At 46.6% G+C, this 19,380-nt stretch overlaps 1 protein-coding gene across 3 annotated transcripts in view; it reads left to right on the forward strand.

Moving 5' to 3' along the window:
• The window catches only part of gak (cyclin G associated kinase), a 118,097-nt gene that overhangs the window by 7,899 nt on the left and 90,818 nt on the right, over positions 1 to 19,380 (forward strand). For all 3 annotated transcript variants that reach the window (XM_055632218.1, XM_055632219.1, XM_055632217.1), the window contains exons 2-5: positions 5,430 to 5,491; positions 8,711 to 8,770; positions 10,200 to 10,314; positions 11,317 to 11,459. In XM_055632218.1, the coding sequence (XP_055488193.1) occupies positions 5,430 to 5,491; positions 8,711 to 8,770; positions 10,200 to 10,314; positions 11,317 to 11,459 (380 nt within the window). The remainder of the gene's footprint in view (positions 1 to 5,429; positions 5,492 to 8,710; positions 8,771 to 10,199; positions 10,315 to 11,316; positions 11,460 to 19,380) is intronic.

The following is a 19,380-nucleotide window of genomic DNA, read 5'->3' on the forward strand; positions in this document are numbered from 1 at the left end:
CATTTTGTGTGTTTCCTCTTCTTCCCCCCCCTTTCCCCTTCCCCCTTTAAGCTCGCATCTGCAATTCCTTGCATCTCCTATATGTGCCAGTGCATTTTGTTTTTGCATTGTAAAATTGACTAAGAAATAACTATCTGCAGAATCTGCAAACGTAATGCTAGCATTTATTTATAGAGGACTAGGGATGTAATGCTGAGGCTCTATAAAGCTCTGGTAAGGCCGCATTTGAAATACTGTGAGGAATTTAGGGCACCATATCTAAGGAAGGATGTGCTGGCTCTGGAGAGGGTCCAGAGGAGGTTAACCTGAATGATCCCAGGAATGAGTGGGTTATGATGAGCGTTTGATAGCATTGGCCCTGTACTTGCTGGAGTATAGCAGGATGAGCGGGGACCCTCATTGAAACTTACCCAGTAGTGAAAGGCCTGGATAGAGTGGATGGGGAGAGGATGTTTCCACTGGTGGGAGAGTCTAGGACTAGAGGTCATAGCCTCAGAATAAAAGGACGTTCCTTCAGGAAGGAGATGTCTGTGGAATTCTTTGCCACAGAAGGTTGTGGAGGTCAAATCAATGGATATTTTTAAGCCAGAGATAAATACATTCTTGATTAGTACGGTTGTTATGGGGGGGAAGGCAGGAGAATGGGGTTGGGGGGGGGGGGAGATAGATCAGCCATGATTGAATGGCGGAGTAGACTTGATGGGCCGAATGGCCTAATTCTGCTCCTATCACTTACAACCTTGTGATATGAACCAGGAGGTAATTGTTTCCTTCAGAACCGTGCCTTGGGATCTTTTATTTCCACCTTTGTAGAGGATTAAAAGAGATAGCCCTGGCAGTGTTGCTCAGCACAGGTTTTTGTGTTCAATTCACTGCAATGTGTCTTGCACCCGGGACATTCTAAATGAGATACAGGAGTTTTGCAGCTATTAATAATTAAAAGTCGTGTATTTATCAGTCATGATCTGAAAAATATGGCAGATTTGGCCGACGGGCTTGTGAGGCTCCAGCTCGTGTTTTACAATGGGCATTTTTCTGATTGCGTTTACAGTGTACTATATGGACAGCTGATCTTGAGATTGCAATGGGCCTTGAAGTGTTTGGCCTCCAGTATGTCAGATGAGGGGAATACATCAAGGTAAATGCCGGCAGCATGATCAAAGACGAGTCTCACCCCTGGACGCTCCCTCTTCTCCCCTCTCCCATCAGGCAACAGGTCCAGAAGTTTGAAAATGCACATCTCCAGATTCAGGGACAGTTTCTTCCCAGCTGTTACCAGGCAACTGAACTGTCCTCTCACCAGCTAGAGAGCGGTCCTGACCTACCAACTACCTCTTTGGGGAGCCTTGGACCATTTTGAGCCGGACTTTACTGGACTTTATCTTGCACCAAATATTATTCTCTTTAGCTTGTATTTGCACAATGTCGACGGATTGGTTGTAATCATGTATAGTCTTTCCGCTGACTGGACAGCATGCAACAAAAAGCTTTCCACTGCACCTCGGTACACGTGATAATAAACTAAATATAATCAATGATTAAATACCTCGGGTTTCGTCCCACACTCCAAAGACGTACGGTTTGTAGGTTTATTGTCATCGGTAAGAATTGTAAAATGTCCCGAGTGTGTAGGATAGTGTTGGTGTGTACGGAGTGATCGCTGGTCAGTGTGGAGTCATTGTGCCGAAAGGCTGTTTCCCCGCTGTTTCTCCAGACTAATCTAAAAGCCCGATGGACCAGCAGAGTTACTCCAGCACCTTGTAATGTTTAAGAAGGATAGATAGATAGATATAGATATGCCATTTATTGTCACTATACATGTACAGTGAAACTGAAAGCTGCTCGTACTCAGTGCATACATACAATTTTACACAAAAAACAAGAAACAGAAAAACAAAACAGAAGGGAGATGGGGGGGGGGGAATAGGTGCACAAATTCTACGGCGCTACATACATATATACAGATGGAAGTCCTGTTGGGCGGTGTAGTCAGTGCATGTGTGGATTTGAATTTATGGTAGATATAATTCTCGGGAAGCAGCTATTCCTGAGTCTGTTTGTCCTGGATTTGATGCACCTATAGCGCCTTCCAGAGGGCAGCAGGTCGAACAGTCCAAACGCAGGATGGGAGCTGTCTTTGGTGATCTTCTTTGCCCTGCTAAGGCAGCGGGAGGTGTAGATGTCCATCAGGGAGGGGAGAGGGCAACCAATGATCCTCTGCGCTGTCCTGGTTACCCTCTGAAGCCTCTCCCTGTCTGCCATGGTGCAGCTGCCATACCATGCTGTAATGCAGTATGTCAGCAGGCTCTCGATGGACGAGCGGTAGAAGGTCAGCAGCAGGTTAGAGTCCAGGTTGTGCTTCCTGAGGACCCTCAGGAAGTGCAGCCGCTGCTGAGCCTTCTTGATGACCGCTGTCGTGTTGTCCGTCCAGGAGATGTCAGCCGCGATATGGACGCCGAGAAACCGGAAGGTGTTGACCCTCTCCACACACTCGCCGTTAATGTGTAGGGGGACTAAGTCGGTGCTGTGCCTCCTGAAGTCGACAATGAGCTCTTTTGTTTTCCTGGTGTTCAGAGCCAGATTGTTTTCTGAGCACCAGGTTGTCAACTTCAGGACTTCCTCTCTGTAGGCTGCCTCGTCTCCCTTTGAAATAAGTCCGACCACAGTAGTGTCGTCAGCAAATTTGACGATGCGGTTGTTGTTGTGGGCCGGACTACAGTCGTAGGTGTAGAGACAGTATAAGAGGGGGCTTAGCACACAGCCCTGTGGGGAACCGGTACTCAACCTGCGAGTGGAGGAGAGGTGGGGGCCAAGTCTCACAGTCTGGGGCCGGTTTGTGAGGAAATCCTTAATCCAGGCACATGTGACAGTGGGGAGGCCGAGAGTGACCAGTTTACCAATGAGGATGTCCGGGATGATTGTGTTAAAGGCTGAACTAAAATCCACAAAGAGCATCCGGACGTAGCTCTGCCCCTGCTCCAGATGGCTCAGCACAGAGTGGAGAGCTACGGTGATGGCGTCTTCTGTAGATCTGTTTTGGCGATAAGCGAATTGGTGGGGGTCGAAGTCTGGTGGTAGATAGTCCTTGATGTGCTGGAGGACCAATCTCTCGAAGCACTTCGTGATTACCGGAGTGAGGGCAACAGGACGGTAGTCATTAAGGCTGGTGATGGGAGACTTCTTCGGCACAGGGACGATTGTGGCTGATTTTAGGCAGGACGGAATAACTGCCTGGGCCAGGGAGAGATTGAAAATTCTGGTGAAGATGGCAGTGAGCTGGTGGGCGCACGCTTTGAGCACCTTACCAGGGACTCCATCTGGGCCGGTAGCCTTCTTGGGGTTCACTGCCAGGAGCACCCGTCTGACATCGTGTTCCCCGACAGTGAGTGGGGTAGTACAGGAGCCAGGTGAGGGTGGGAACAGGGCTGTAGCAGGTGAGTGCTGCTGTTGTGATGTTTCAAAGCGGGAGAAGAAGCAATTTAGCTTTTCTGCCAGCGGCGCACTCAGGTCTTCTGACTTTGTGGCACAGCCTCTGAAGTTGGTAATGTCTTGTATGCCCCGCCATACCTCCCGTGTATTATTGCTGGACAAGTGGGACTCTATGCTCCTCTTGTGATCCGCCTTGGCCTTTTTAATACCACTTTTCAGGTCGGCTCGAGCAGCCCTGTACAGAGCTCTGTCACCTGACCTGAAGGCAGCATCGCGGGCTCTGAGGAGTGTGCGGACCTGACTGGACATCCAGGGTTTCTGGTTTGGGAAAACCCGTATGTTTTTGTCTACAGTCACATTTCCGATGCAGAACTTGATATAGTCCAGCACCGATTCTGTGAGAGTTTCCAGGTCCTGGTGTTCGAATATGTCCCAGTTTGTCTGGGTAAAGCAGTCCTGTAGATTGGAGAGTGCATTTTCAGGCCAGGTTGTAACAGATTTTATGGTGGGCCTGGCACTGCGTCTGAGGGGGGTGTAGGCTGGAGAGAGCAGGAGGGAGAGATGGTCTGACTGGCCGAGTTGGGGGAGGGGGATGGCTCTATACGCGTGCTTGATATTGGTGTAAACATGATCCAGCGTGTTCACCCCTCTAGTAGAACACTTGACATGTTGGTAGAATTTCGGCAGTACAGTCTTCAAGTTGGCCTTATTAAAGTCCCCTGCGATTATGTGAACACCTTCGGGGTGGTCCCGCTGCTGTTCGTTAATGGTGTTCAGCAGGAGAGAGAGCGCCTTGTTTACATTGGCGTCAGGTGGAATATACACAGCCGTGACAATCACGACTGTTAGTTCTCTCGGTAGAAAAAAAGGCCGGCATCTTACAGACATGTACTCGAGGTCAGGGGAACAATGATTGTCTATGATTGTCCCGTTGTTGCACCAATTCTCATGCACGTATATACAGAGACCCCCTCCCCTGCTCTTACCGGAGTCCATAGTCCTGTCCCCGCGGAGCAGAAAGCGACCTGCTAGCTGCATGCTATCATCAGGTATCCCCGGGTGAAGCCAGGATTCGGTGATGATCATAACACAGCAGTCACGAACATACCGATTCCCAGCGAGTTGCACTTCCAGGTCGTCCATTTTGTGAACCAGGGATCTGGCGTTGGAGAGATACAGGCTCGGTAGAGGTGGCTTGTGTGGTCGATTCCTTAGCCTTAGCAAAGCTCCAGACCTGCGGCCTCGCTTCTGCTTCCTCTCCCTCCTCCGTCTGCGCCGCCTCCTAGACCCGACAACAATCCACGGGGACCCCGGTGGTCTTGCTATGTCGCCCGGGATGTTATACTTGCGGTGGAAGACACCCGAAACCGCAGGCTGACGCTGTACAACGATATCCCCGATATCCACGAGGTTCTGTCGGGAGTAGCGGGTGTAGCGGGTGTTCGCAGAACCGACTGCAAAGACGTACACGGACAACACAACGTACACAAACAACAAAAAAGAGCACCGAGTCCGGGAGCCGTGAGCCGCTGCGACCGTGCGCGCCGCCATCTTGGATCCAATGATCAATGATTAAATGATTAAATACCTCGGGTTTCGTCCCACACTCCAAAGACGTACGGTTTGTAGGTTTATTGTCATCGGTAAGAATTGTAAAATGTCCCGAGTGTGTAGGATAGTGTTGGTGTGTACGGAGTGATCGCTGGTCAGTGTGGAGTCATTGTGCCGAAAGGCTGTTTCCCCGCTGTTTCTCCAGACTAATCTAAAAGCCCGATGGACCAGCAGAGTTACTCCAGCACCTTGTAATGTTTAAGAAGGAACTGCAGATGCTGGAAAATCAAAGGTAGGCAAAAATGTTGGAGAACCTCAGCGGGTGAGGCAGCATCTATGGAGCGAAGGAAATAGGCGACGTTTCAGGTCGAGACCCTTCTTCAGTCTGATACTTTGTAATTTTCACTTTCGTTTTCCGCACTCTAAAAAAAATATTTCTGATTTAATAGGTGGCTTTGCGTTTGTTTATGAAGCCCAGGATCTTGGTAGTGGGAGAGACTATGCGTTAAAGGTGAGTTATGGTTTGAACATATGTGTGAGGTGCATTCAGGCCATTCTTTACTTTGGGAGCCAATTTAGGAAGTGTTTCCATTGCCTCCGTAGTTGACTGAGATTAATTCTTCCGGGCTCTTCCTGTCAGGATGAGAGTTGTACCCCTTCGTGGTTCCCGTTTAATTGCTGGCAAAATGTTGTGTACAAAAACATGAGAGGAATAGATTGGGTTGCTGCACAAAGTCTCTTGCCCAGTGTAAGGGAATCGAGGTGATGGTGGAAAGGTTTTTAACAGGAACTGAAGTGGTAACTTTTTCACACAAAGGGTGGTGGGTGTATGGAACAAGCTGCTGGAAGAAGTAGTTGAGGCAGATACTATTGCAATGTTTAAGAAACATTTGGACAGGTATGTCTATGTCTTTGGATTGTAGGAGGAAAGCGAAGATCTCGGAGAAAACTCACGCAGGTCACGGGTAGAACGTACAAACTCCGTACAGACAGCACCCGTAGTCATAGAAACATAGAAATTAGGTGCAGGAGTAGGCCATTCAGCCCTTCGAGCCTGCACCGCCATTCATTATGATCATGGCTGATCATCCAACTCAGTATCCCGTACCTGCCTTCTCTCCATACCCCCTGATCCCTTTAGCCACAAGGGCCACATCTAACTCCCTCTTAAATATAGCTAATGGACTGGCCTCAACTACCTTCTGTGGCAGAGAATTCCAGAGATTCACCACTCTCTGTGTGAAAAATGTTTTTATCATCTCAGTCCTAAAAGATTTCCCCCTTATCCTTAAACTGTGACCCCTTGTTCTGGACTTCCCCAACATCAGGAACAATCTTCCTGCATCAAGCCTGTCCAACCCCTTAAGACATTTGTAAGTTTCTATAAGATCCCCCCTCAATCTTCTAAATTCTAACGAGTACAAGGTCGTGATCGAACCCAGTCTCCGGCGCTGCATTCACTGCAAGGCAGCAACTCTACCGCCGCGCCGTAGATTCTATGACTTTATGACTGAACCAGTTGCTCAGAAATCAGGAAATACTTCTATTTAATTTGGAATGATGTCTGAGTCACACATTTCAGGCATATCGCAGGTGGGGCAGTTGCTGCCAGCATGTTGAATAAGTGAAGGTGGGGCTTTGAATCTCAGGATGTGATCTTTACTTTTGTGGAACATAAGGTAATTGTTGCGTGTAAGTGAAACTATCCTCCCTTTCTTATTCAAATGCCTGCTCCTGCCACTGTATAAGGTTCTTCTGAGTTTTCTGTTCGATTTCTTGGTGTCTTAAATTTGCGGCCTCATTCCAAGAGTGGAAACATAGAATGATAAAAAATCTTGTAAGAATTGTAAACCTCTGCGTGTTAGTTAAAAAATGGATCGACTGGGCTTATATTTAATGGAATTTAGAAGGATGATAGGGTATCATAAAAAAATAAAATTGGACAGGTTGGTTGCAGGAAAAATGTTCCCGATGTTGGGGGAGTCCTGAACCAGGGGTCATAGTTTAAGAATAAGGGGTAGGCCATTTAGGACTGAGACGAGGAAACAACTTTTTCACCCAGAGACTATAGACAATAGGTGCAGGAGTAGACCATTCGGCCCATCGAGCCAGCACCGCATTCAATGTGATCATAGCTGCTCATCCCCAATCAGTACGCCATTCCTGCCTTCTCCCCACGTCCCCTGACTCCGCTATCTTTAAGAGCCCAATCTAGCTCTCTCTTGAAAATATCCATAGAACCAGCCTCTACCGCTCTCTGAGGCAGAGAATTCCGCAGACTCAGTTGAGTTGTGAATCTGTGGAATTCTCTGCCACAGAAGGCAGTGGAGGCCAATGTACTGGATGTATTCAAGAGAGGGTTAGATTTAACTCTTGGGGCTAACGGAATCAATGGATATGGGGAGAAAGCAGGAACGGGGTACTGATTCTGGATGATAGCCATGATCACATTGAATGGCGATGCTGGCTCGAAGGGCTGAATGGCTTACTCCTGCATCTATTTTCTGTGTTTAACCCTTTGGCTTATTCTTTTCAAGAGAAAATAGACTTGGCCTCTTCATTCTCTAGCATTGAGCTTAACCTCCCAATTTAGTTATCAAACATTGAGGATATTTGGCATGGGACCTCTTGGGTATGGGAGAATGAGAGAGGATATTACTGAAACATGCATCATACTGGAAACCCTTAATGGGAGAGGTGACAACTGTGGAACTGCCTCGGTTCCAATTAAGAATGGAAAGAAGTGCAACTTCTTTTCTGAGGAATGAGAATCTTTGGAAATCTCCAAAGACAATGTAAAATTGTCCCTCGTGTGCCTAGGGCAGTGTTAATGTGCGGGAATCGCTAGTTGGTGTGGACTCGGTGGGCCGTAGGGCCTGTTTCCATGCTGTATCTCCAAACTATACTAGTTAACCCTTTAGCTTGATCTTTTTATGTGAAAAGAGACGTTGCTTTGTCATTCCTTCGTGTTGAGCACAACCTCCCAATTTAGTCATCACGAAGTGTTTGAGTGTATTGAGCTTGGGCCCTCTGGTATGTGGAAGAATGAAAGATAACCTTACAGAAACATCCTGGAACAACTTGATGGGAGAGTTTGCAACTGAGGAGCATTGTCTCAGTTGGATGCTTTTGCTTCAATGCTCAATCTGGGTTCAATGTTGGAAAATTCCTCCTTTAGCAAAGGTGCTACATAAATGCAGACTCTTAACTTCAATTTAGTTGAATTTTATTTTAGTTTAGCTTAGTTTAGAGATCAGCACGGAAACTGCCCATCAAGTCCGCGCCGACCAGTGATCCCAATACATTAACAGTATCCTACACACACTAGGGACAATTTTACATATATACCAAGCCAATTAACCTACAAACCTGCACGTCTTTGGAGTGTGGGAGGAAAGTGAAGATCTCGGAGAAAATCCACACAGATCACGGGCAGAATGTGCCAACTCCATATAGACATCACCCGAAGACAGAATTGAACCCTGGTCTCTTGCACTGTTAGGCAGTAGCTCTACCGCTACGCCACCGTGCCACTCGTTAGCATTGCTTTGCTGATCAAATTGCAGGTGGAATGGCTCTTGTCAGTCAAGGTATTATCTGGTATGCCAATGTGTGTGGTCAAATCAAAATGTCAAGTTATTTTACTTTATTGTCACTCAGAGCAGTTGTCCCCTTAACCTGCCACTACTTTCTATGTTCCATCGTCAAATTATTGTCTTTTGTATTCCAGAGACTTCTATCAAACGAGGAAGAGAAGAGTAAAGCAATAATTCAGGAAGTTTGTTTTATGGTATCCTTTCAAGTCACGTGAAGCCCTGTTGCTTGTCAGTCCTTGAATGCCGCTAGGATAGCTGCTACCCATCTGTCAGTGGAATATTATTAATACATCGTAATATTTGCTCAACAAATATTAAGATACTTGAAACAAAATGTTCACTGCAGCATCCATACTCCAAAGCTTTCTTATTTGTTTTTTTCTTTCCATCCAAACCTTAATTCTGTACAAGAGAATAAATACGTCTAGTTCTTAGAGTTCATCTCCACTGCTGCATTGCTGGAAGGGCTGTGAAAGCAACCGAACGGATACTTCCTTTATGCGTAGGAAGGAAGTGCAGATGCTAATTAACACCGAAGATCGACACAACATACTGGAGTAACTCAGCGGGACAGGCAGCTGCCTGAAGAAGGGTCTCGACCCGAAATGTCACCTGCTCCTTCTCTCCAGTGATGCTGTCTGTCTCGCTGACTTACTCGCTGACTTACTCCAGCATTTTGTGTCTTATCTTCGGTTTAAATCAACATCTGCAGTTCCTTCCTACACACTTCCTCTAGCTGTGACTCAGAGCTAGGACTTGTCTCTCCGTTGGTATATGGTGGTCGAAATACTATTCCACCTTCACTTCCTTAACAACAGCCTGGGCGTTATTTACCAGGTTACAAAAGGATCAGAAGGGTTTTATTATTTAATGGGAGTATTATTTACCTCTCACTTCAGAGCAATTAACATTCCCATGAATGTAGACACAAAGCACTGGAGTTAAGGCCCTGTCCCACTTTCCCAAGTTACTAACGAACTCTCCCGAGTTGTCCCCTTGATTCGAACTCGGAGAATTACGGTAATAGCCGTTAGTAAGTACCCGTGGACATTTTTCAACATGTTGAAAAAACGCCCCGACTTGCCTGATGCCCCGAGTTCCTACGGCTGGCATTATGAGCCGCTGCGAAACATCTACGGACTCCTACGAGTTCGCTACTGACATTCCCCGAGTTCGAATCAAGGGGAAAACTCGGGAAAGTTTGTGAGTAACTCGGGAAAGTGGGACAGGGCCTTTACTCAGCGGGTCGGGAAGCATCTCTGGAGAAAAAAAAAGGATTGTTATTCTTTCCTGGGATTCACAGTAACAATCAAGCGGATATATCTTTCTTGTGTTACGTTTTGACGTTCTTTTTTGTCCTGCTTTCCAACTTTCTCCGAACACTTGGGGACGTTCACTGAAGCTTGAAGGAGCTGCTTGCCAAGATGTATTGTGCCCAATGAAGAGTTGTGTTTGTGCTTTGTTGCTGGGCTCAACATGCCCTTCAGTGTACAAAATGTTCTTAAAAGATTGAATGCCTCCACGACCCAATGCAACAATCTTTATGACCAATGTGTAAGTACGTTTAGCATGTGGAGCGGCGGAAACCTTTATTCATTTGTCTCCTTGACAAAGCAACTTCAGAAGAAACTTTCAGGGCATCCTAACATTGTACAGTTCAGCTCGGCAGCTTCTATAGGAAAAGAAGAATCTGACACTGGACAAGGAGAATACCTTATACTCACAGAACTATGTAAAGGTAGGTTCTCCACCTATGTACATACAATGGCTTGCTTGCTTGCTGCTATGGGGAAGATATTTTTTGGTTACTGTCTAGATTGATTGGGGAAAGAGAGAATTTTTTTGTTGGTAAAAATTTAGCTTAGTTTATTTGTTTAGTTTAGAGATACAGCGCGGAAACAGGCCCTTCGGCCCCACCGAGTCCGCACCGACCAATAGCATTTAAAATTAACACTATCCTACACACATTTACACTTATACCAAGCCAAATTAACCTACAAACCTGTACATCTTTGGAGTGTGGGAGGAAACTGAAGATTTCGGAGAAAACCCACGAGGTCACTGGGAGAACGTACCAACTCCGCACAGACAGCACCCGTAGTCGTGATTGAACCCGAGTCTCCGGTGCTGCAAGTGCTGCTATGGGCCTGCCCCACTTAGGCAATTTTTTCCGGTGACTATCACAGTCGTAGCAGGTCGCTGAAAAAACGGCGACTGAACCCCCCCCACGACAAAGTCTACGACAATGTCTGCAACAACTTACCACCTAGTCGACGTCAAGCTACGGCATTAGGACGTCCACCTACGACCACACCTACGACAACCTACGTCCACCCGCGACAAGCTACGACAAGGTAAGACAATTCAGTCACCGGTACCTGTCACCGGTTGACGTAGGTTGATGTAGGTAGTCGCCAATGGAATTCATTGAAGTCAGCACCAGCGACAACCTACGTCATCCTGACGACAGCACTACGTCAGGTAACGATCGTTGACGTTAAGCCCACGGGCGCCGACTGTTGCCAAAAAGTTTTGAACATTTCAAAATCCAGCGGCGACCAGAAAAAAGGTACGACTCTTTGAGCAACTGAGGAGACCATGTGGCGACAGCCTAGTCGCTTGTAGTCGCCTAAGTTGGACAGGGGTAAAAGGGAGCAACTCTATCGCAGCGCCACTGTGCCGCACGTTTGGTTAAAATTAATGCATATTTGTTTTTCTTCTCCCTCCCTCTTGCTTCCAGGGCAGCTGCTTGAGTTTATAAAGAAGGCTGAAGCAAATGCCACCCTGTCATGTAATACAGTGCTGAAAATATTCTACCAGGCATGCCGTGGAGTGCAACACATGCACAAACAGAAACCACCAATCATTCATCGAGATCTGAAAGTAAGGAGCAGCTTCTGCGTACCTGACTAAGCTAAGAACAATTGCACTTGCTCCCTGAACTGGTTGCGGAAAGGAAGTTGCTGTTTATTTGAAAACGTGCTGAGTCATCTAGTTTGTGATTGTTTCACTTTCATCATTCCACCTGAATGTCCACACACAGCCACATTGTGTGTGAATAGCAGTATAAGTAGTGGGCACAAAAAGTTAGAGTAACTCAGTGGGCTAGGCTGCATCTCTGGAGAAAACGATAATAGACAATAGGTGCAGGAGTAGGCCATTCGGCCCTTTGTGTCATCACCGCCATTCACTGTGATCATGGCTGACCATCTACAATCAGTACCCTGTTGCTGCCTTCTCCCCATATCCCTTGATTCCACTATCTTTAAGGGCTCTATCCAACTCTCTCTTGAACCTGTGACAATAAATGTGAACTTGAAAGGCCTCCACTGCCTTCTGAGGCAGGGAATTCCACAGATTCCAAAGGTGACGTTTTTGGTCGTCACCCTTTTGCAGACTGGCCTGAAACGTCACCTGTCCTTTTTCTCCAGGGATGCGTCCTGACCCGCTGCGTTACTCTAGCATTTTGTGTCTATCTTCAGTATAGACCAGCATCTTCAGTTCCTTCCAACACAATATAAATGGCAGAGTTTTGTTACACAGTATTGTTTTGGAAGTTTGCATGGTACAAGATACTTTGTTGCAGCAATTCTGTACAGTTTAGAATTAGAGTTCAATGGATTACTGGCAACTCGAAACAAGTTGACTTTCTCCAATTCAATGATTCCATGACGCTTTATTGTCACATGTAGATAGGTACGGTGAAATGCTTTGTTTTGCAATACAACCCGGTGAAGTCATGCAGCAGACCTCACCAAGGCAGTGCACCAGATTTTAGTTTTTAACTTTGGTGAGGACAGGTATTTTTCGTTTCAGTTTGGCAGTGAGTTGGTAAGAGTATCTTGTGGAATCTTCCCTTGAGGATATGCTGGTTTGTTCATAAGAATTGAGGCCATCGGATACTACGGAAACTGCTGTCATTATAACAAAGCAGAACTAATTTTTATTGGGTTGCTCCTTACTGTTTAAGAATGTTGGCTTCTAAGATCATCATAGAGTGATATAGTGTGGAAACAGGCCCTGTTCCAGCTGCACTCGTCCCACCTGCCTGCGTTTGGCCCATAACCTTCCAAACCTGTCCTATCCACGTACCTGTCTAACTGTTTCTTAAATGTTGGGATAGTCTCTCTGCCTCAACTACCTCCTCTGGCAGCTGGTTCCATGCACCCACCACCCCTTGCATGAAAAAGTTACCTCTCAGATTCTTATAAAAACCTTTCCCCTTCACCTTAATCCTATGTCCTCTGGTCCTCGATTCACCTGCTGTGGGCAAGAGACTCTGTGCACAGGTGAGACCACACCTGGAGTATTGTGTGCAGTTTTGGTCCCCTAATTTGAGGAAGGGCATTCTTGCTATTGAGGGAGTGCAGCGTAGGTTTACAAGGTTAATTCCCAGGATGGCGGGACTGTCATATGCTGAGAGAATGGAGCAGCTGGGCTTGTACACTCTGCAGTTCAGAAGGATGAGAGGGAATCTCATTGAAACGTATAAGTTGGTAAGGGTTTGGACACGCTAGAGGCAGGAAACATGTTCCCGATGTTAGGGAAGTCCAAAACCAGGGGCCACAGTTTAAGAATAAGGAGTGAGCCATTTAGAAGAGAGAGGAGGAAACACTTTTTCTCACAGAGAGTGGTGAGTCTGTGGAATTTACTGCCTCAGAGGGCAGTGGAGGCAGGTTCTCTGGATGCTTTCAAGAGATAGATAGATAGGGCTCTTAAAAATAGCGGAGTCAGGGGATATGGGGAGAAGGCAGGAACGGGGTAACTGATTGGGGATGATCAGCCATGATCACATTGAATGGCGGTGCTGACTCGAAGGGCCGAATGGCCTACTCCTGCACCTATTGTCTATTGATACGTTTTGTCTCCAGTGTTACAATGCTTGTTTGAAAACAAAAAGCAAAAGAAAAGGTTATTCTCTGAATTTTTTTCCAGTAAAATGTTAGTTTCCAGAGAAAAGTCTCAGTGTCTGATATTCTGTATTGTTTCACCAATGTTTCACAATATTGAGCAAAGTGTAAGAAGTCCTTTCAGTCCCCCCACCCCCCCGGCAATGCTCAAAAAGACTGTGAAATTGCACAATTCGTTAATATTTTTTAACTTTGTGAACGCCATTGTCAGTCAGAATCTTTTTACCGGGATAGATATGTCAAAGACTAGAAGGAATAGGTTTAAGGTGGTGAGGGAGGTGGAGTTTGATGGAGAGGAACTAAAGGAGCGGAATTGTTGGTGCTATAACACCATTTAAAAGCTATTTGGACAGATACATGTATAGAAACACAGAAAATAAGTGCAGGAGTAGGCCGTTCGGCCCTTTGAGCCAGCAACGCCATTCAATATGATCATGGCTGATCATCCAAAATCAGTACCCCGTTCCTGCTTTTTCCCCCATATCCCTTGATTCTATTAGCCCTAAGAGCTAAATCTATAGGGATGACGCTATAAGTTTTGAGATGTGCGGGTCACTTTTTTTACCCTGTGTGGTGGCTACTTGGAACGAGCTGCGAGGGGTGATGGTCAATACTGGTGTTTGAGAGGCGTTAGGTAGGTACGTGGACATGCAGGGAATGGAAGGATTTGGTTCATATCCAGGTAGAGGAGGTTAGTTCAACGTGGCATTACGTATGAGGGCTGAAGTGCCTCCTCCTGTCTTGTATTGTTCGCTCTGTCTGAAGAAGGGTCTCAACATGAGACGTCACCTATTCCTTTTCTCTAGTGATTCGGCCTGACCCGCTGAGTTGCTCCAGCATTTTGTGTCTATCTTCGGTTTAAACCAGCATCTGCAGTTCCATCCCACACATTGTATTGTCTGAAGAAGGGTTTCGGTCCGTAACGTTGCCTATTTCCTTCGCTCCATAAATGCTGCCGCACCCGCTGAGTTTCTCCAGCATTTTAGTCTACCTTCGATTTTCCAGCATCTGCAATTCCTTCTTGAACATTGTATTGTTCTATGTTCAGTAACCACAAGGTAGTTACACTTAAGTAATTAACTTTTTAAATTATTATCTAGTGTTAAATGTGCTAATTTAATACCATCAGGCATTTTGATTAGAACATAGAAAATAGGTGCAGGAGTAGGCCATTGAGCCCTTCGATCCAGCACCGCCATTCAATATGATCATGGCAGACCATCTAAAATAAGTAGACAAAAAATGCTGGAGTAACTCAGCGGGTAAGGCAGCATCTCTGGAGAGAAGGAATTGGCGACCTTTCGGGTCGAGACCCTACCTCAGACTGATGTCAGGGGAGGAGGCGGGTCAAAGAAAGAATGTAGGCGGAGACAGTGGGACTAGTGGGAGGACTGGAAAGGGGGAAAATGAAGAGAGAGAGAGCAAGAGCTACCTGAAGTTAGAGAAGTCAATGCTCTTACCGTTGGGGTCTAAACTATCCAAGGGAACTACAAGGTGCTGCTCCTCCAATTTGCGCTGGGCCTCACTCTGACAATGGAGGAGGCCCATGACAGAAAGGTCAGATTGGGAATGGGAGGGGGAGTTGAAGTGCTGAGCCACCGGGAGATTAGCTTAGTCAAGACAGACTGAGTGGAGGTGTTCAGCGAAACGATCGCCGAGCCTGCGCTTGGTCTCGCTGATGTAGAGAAGGTGACACCTGGAACAGTAGATGAGGTTGAAGGAGGTGCAAGTGAAGCTCTGCCTCACCCAAAAAGACTGTCGATGTCCTTGGACGGAGTTGAGGGGGGAGGTAAAGAGACAGGTGTTGCATCTCCTGCGGTTACAGGGGAAAGTATCTGGGTGGTTTGGGTGGGAAGGGTTGAGTTGACCAGGGAGTTGCGGACGGAACGGTCTCTTCAGAAAGCAGAAAGGGGTGAAGATGGAAAGATGTGGCCAGTAGTGGGATCCCGTCGGAGGCGGCAAAAATGTTGGCAGATTATATGTTGTATGCGACGGCTGATAGGGGGGTGGAAGGTGAGGACAAGGGGACTCTGTCCTTGTTGCGAGTGGGGGGAGGGGGAGTAAGAGCGGAGCTGAGGGATATCGAGGAGACCCTAGTGAGAGCCTCATCTATAATGGAAGAGGGAAACCCTGTTCCCTGAAGAACGAGGACATCTCCAATGCCCTGGTATGGTAAACCTCGTCCTGGGCGCAGATGCAGCGTAGACGGAGGAATTGGGAGTAGGGAATAGAGTCTTTACAGGAAGCAGGGTGGGAAGAAGTGTAGTCTAGGTAGCTATGAGAGTCAGTAGGTTTGTAGTAGATGTCAGTCAATAGTCTGTTTCCTGTGATGGAGACGGTGAGATCTAGAAACGGTAGGGAGATGTCAGAGATGGTCCAAGTGAATTTGAGTGCAGGATGGAAATTAATGGTGAAGTTGATGAAGTCGGTGAGTTCTGCATGGATGCAGGAGGCAGCACCAATGTAGTCGTCAGTGTAGCAGAGGTAAAGTTTTGGGATAGGGCCAGCCTGAAATAGGGATTGTTCGACGTACCCTACAAAGAGGCAGGCATAGCTGGGGCCCATGCGAGTGCCCATAGCCACGCCTTGGATCTGGAGGAAGTCCTATGAATATAGGCTTGGAGTTTAGAAGGATGAGGGGGATCTTATAGAAACATATAAAATTATAAAAGGACTGGACAAGCTAGATGCAGGAAAAATGTTCTTTTTCTGGATTTGCCCAATGTTGGGCGAGTCCAGAACCAGGGGCCAAGTCTTAGAATAAAGGGGGGGCCATTTAAGACTAAGGTGAGAAAAACTGTTTTCGCCCAGAGAGTTGTGAATTTGTGGAATTCCCTGCCACAGAGGGCAGTGGAGGCCAAATCACTGGATGGTTTTAAGAGAGAGTTAGATAGAGCTCTAGGGGCTAGTGGAATCGAGGGCTATGAGGAGAAGGCAGGCACCGGTTATTGATTGAGGACGATCAGCCATGATCACAATGAATGGCGGTGCTGGCTCGAAGGGCCGAATGGCCTCCTCCTGCACCTATTTTCTAGGTTTCTATGTAACATTGACATCTATCTTCAGGTAGCCCTTGCTCTCTCTTTTCATTTCCCCCCTTCCCAGTCCTTCTACTAGTCCCACTGTCTCCACCTACATTATTTCTTTGTTCTACCCCCTCCCCTAACATCAGTCTTAAAAAGTGTCTCGACCTGAAACTTCGCCAATTCCTTCTCTCCATAGATGCTGCCTCACCCACTGAGTTTCTCCAGCATTTTGTGTCTACATTCGATTTTACCAGCATCTGCAGTTTTTTCTTAAACATCTAAATTGATACCCTGTTCCTGCTTTTTCCCCATATCCCTTGATTCATTTAGCCCAAAGAGCTAAATCGAACTCTCTCTTGAAAACATCCAGTGAATTGGCCTCCACAGCCTTCTATGGCAGAGAAGTCACAGATTCACAACTCTCTGGGTGAAAAAGTTTTTTCCTCATCAGTCTAATGGGTATAATGGCCTACCCCTTATACTTAAACTGTGACCCCTGGTTCTGGACTCCCCCAACATGGGGAACATTTTTCCTGCATCTAGCCTGTCCAATCCTTTTAAGAATTTTATATGTTTCCATAAGAATACCTCTCATCCTTCTAAATTCCAGTGAGTACTAGCCGAGTCGACCCATTCTTTCATCATGTCAGCCCCGCCATCCCGGTAATTAACCTGGTGAACCTACGCTGCACTCCCTCGATAGCACAAATGTCCTTCCTCAAATTAGGAGACCAAAATTGCACACAAGACTGCAGGTGCGTATGCCATAATACTCCTGATACTGCATTGTTGATCACCTGAAAGTAAGTCGCCCAAACCGGTTGTCTGCCATTTAAGCAAATCCTTGTTAACTGTTGTTAGTTCTTCCTGTTAAACTACCTAAGCCCTTGCTTGGGGTTTTATATTGGCATTAATTAAGGATTGTTTTCTTTAGTTTAGAGATGCAGCGTGGGATTTGGCCCACTGAGTCCGCACTGACCATAGATTCCCACACACTAACACTATCCTACGCTTACTGGGAAAAAATTACATTTATACCAAGCCACTTAAACCACAAACCTGTATGTATTTGGAATGTGGGAGGAAACCGAAGATCTCGGTGAAAATCACGGGGAGAACGTACTAACTCCGTACAGACGGCACCCGTAGTCGGGCTCGAACCCGGGTCTCTGGAGCTATAGGCATTGTAAGTGCAGCAGCTCTACTGCTGCGGCGCCATGCAGTCAATTGACGAAAAGACGAACAGGAGTTTTAGTTTAGTTTAATTTAGAGATACAGCGCAGAAACAGGCCCTTCAGCCCACCGGGTTCGCACCGACCAGCGATCCCCGTACATTAACAATATCCTAAACCCTCTTGGGACAATTTTACATTGATACGGAGTCTATTAACCTACAAACATGCACGTCTTTGGAGTGTGGGAGGAAACCGAAGATATCGGAGAAAACCCACACCGTCACGGGGAGAACGTACAAACTCCGTACAGACAGTACGCATAGTCTGGATCAAACCCAGGTCTCCGGCGCTGAAAGCACTATAAGACAGCAACTCTACCACTGCGACACCGTGCCACCGAGTTGTGAGGTTAAGATCAGGAGTTTGTGCCGTTGGTATTGCTGGGCCCCAGCTGTTTATGACCTGTTTTAGTTATTTGGATGAGGAATCATGATCGGGTATCTTGGTCTGCATGGACAATTTGGGCCGAAGGGCCTGTTTTTGTGCATAAAAGGACGGATGAGATCAAGCTAGTGAACGGTGAGGAGGATACTCAGTGGCTTAAGGGTAACATTGACAGGCCAGGTGAATGAGCAAGGTCGTGGCTGAATACAATGTAACTCAGCAGGACCGGCAGATACAAAATGCTGGAGTAACTCAGCAGGACCGGCAGCAGCTGGAGAGAAGGAACGTTTCGGGTGTGGAGAAGGGTCTCGATCGGAAACGCCACCCGTTCCTTCTCGCCAGAGATGCTGCCCGTCCCGCTGACTAACTCCGACATTTTGTGTTTATCTTCGGTTTAAACCAGCATCTGCAGTTCCATCCGATACAATGTGAGGTTGTTTATTATGGTGGGAAAAAATATTAAGACGGAGTATTTTTTGTTAAATGATGATGTTGAAAGCTGCTGGTGTTGACAAATCACTGAACATTAATGTGCATATGCAGCAAGCAAGTTGGAAAGCAACTATTATGATATTTTTAAAAGTTAATTTGAATACACGAAGGGAGTTGTCTTTACTTTGCTTTAGACCTTTGAGATGCGGCACAGAAACGGGCCCTTCGGCCCATCGAGTCCGTACCGACCAGCGATCATCCCAGACACTAATACCATCCTGCACATTGGGACCAATTTACAATTTTACCAATTAACCTACAAACCTGTATGTTTTTGGAGCGTGGGGGAGAAACTGGAGTACCTGGAGAAAACTCACGCAGTCACTGGGAGAACGTACAAACTCCGTACAGACAGCACCTGTAGTCGGGATCAAAACGGGGCTCTGGTGCTGTCAGGCAGCAACTCTGCCGCTGCCCCTTATGCCAATTATGTGGAGGCTGACTCTGGAATATTGTGTGCTGGGCCCCCCTTCCTTCCCGGAGACATTTCTTTAAAATGTAGCTTCACGTTTTGCGAATGGGAAATGGTTGAAAATAAATATGCACGTGTAACTATTCGAAATGTTTTCACCTTCCCAGAATCTAACCAGTTGTTAGTGTTTCATAAATGGCATCAATGATTTGGACTTGGGAACAAGAAAGTATCAGATATTAAACTGAAAAGGAATGCATTATTTCTCCAAGAATGAGAAAACTCAGAGAATGGGGGTTTAAAGGGCAAATATGTGTGGTACGCTTGGATAGAAACACGAAAGAA

Source organism: Leucoraja erinacea, chromosome 3 (genome assembly GCF_028641065.1).
Source record: "Leucoraja erinacea ecotype New England chromosome 3, Leri_hhj_1, whole genome shotgun sequence".
Classification (NCBI taxonomy): domain Eukaryota; kingdom Metazoa; phylum Chordata; class Chondrichthyes; order Rajiformes; family Rajidae; genus Leucoraja; species Leucoraja erinaceus.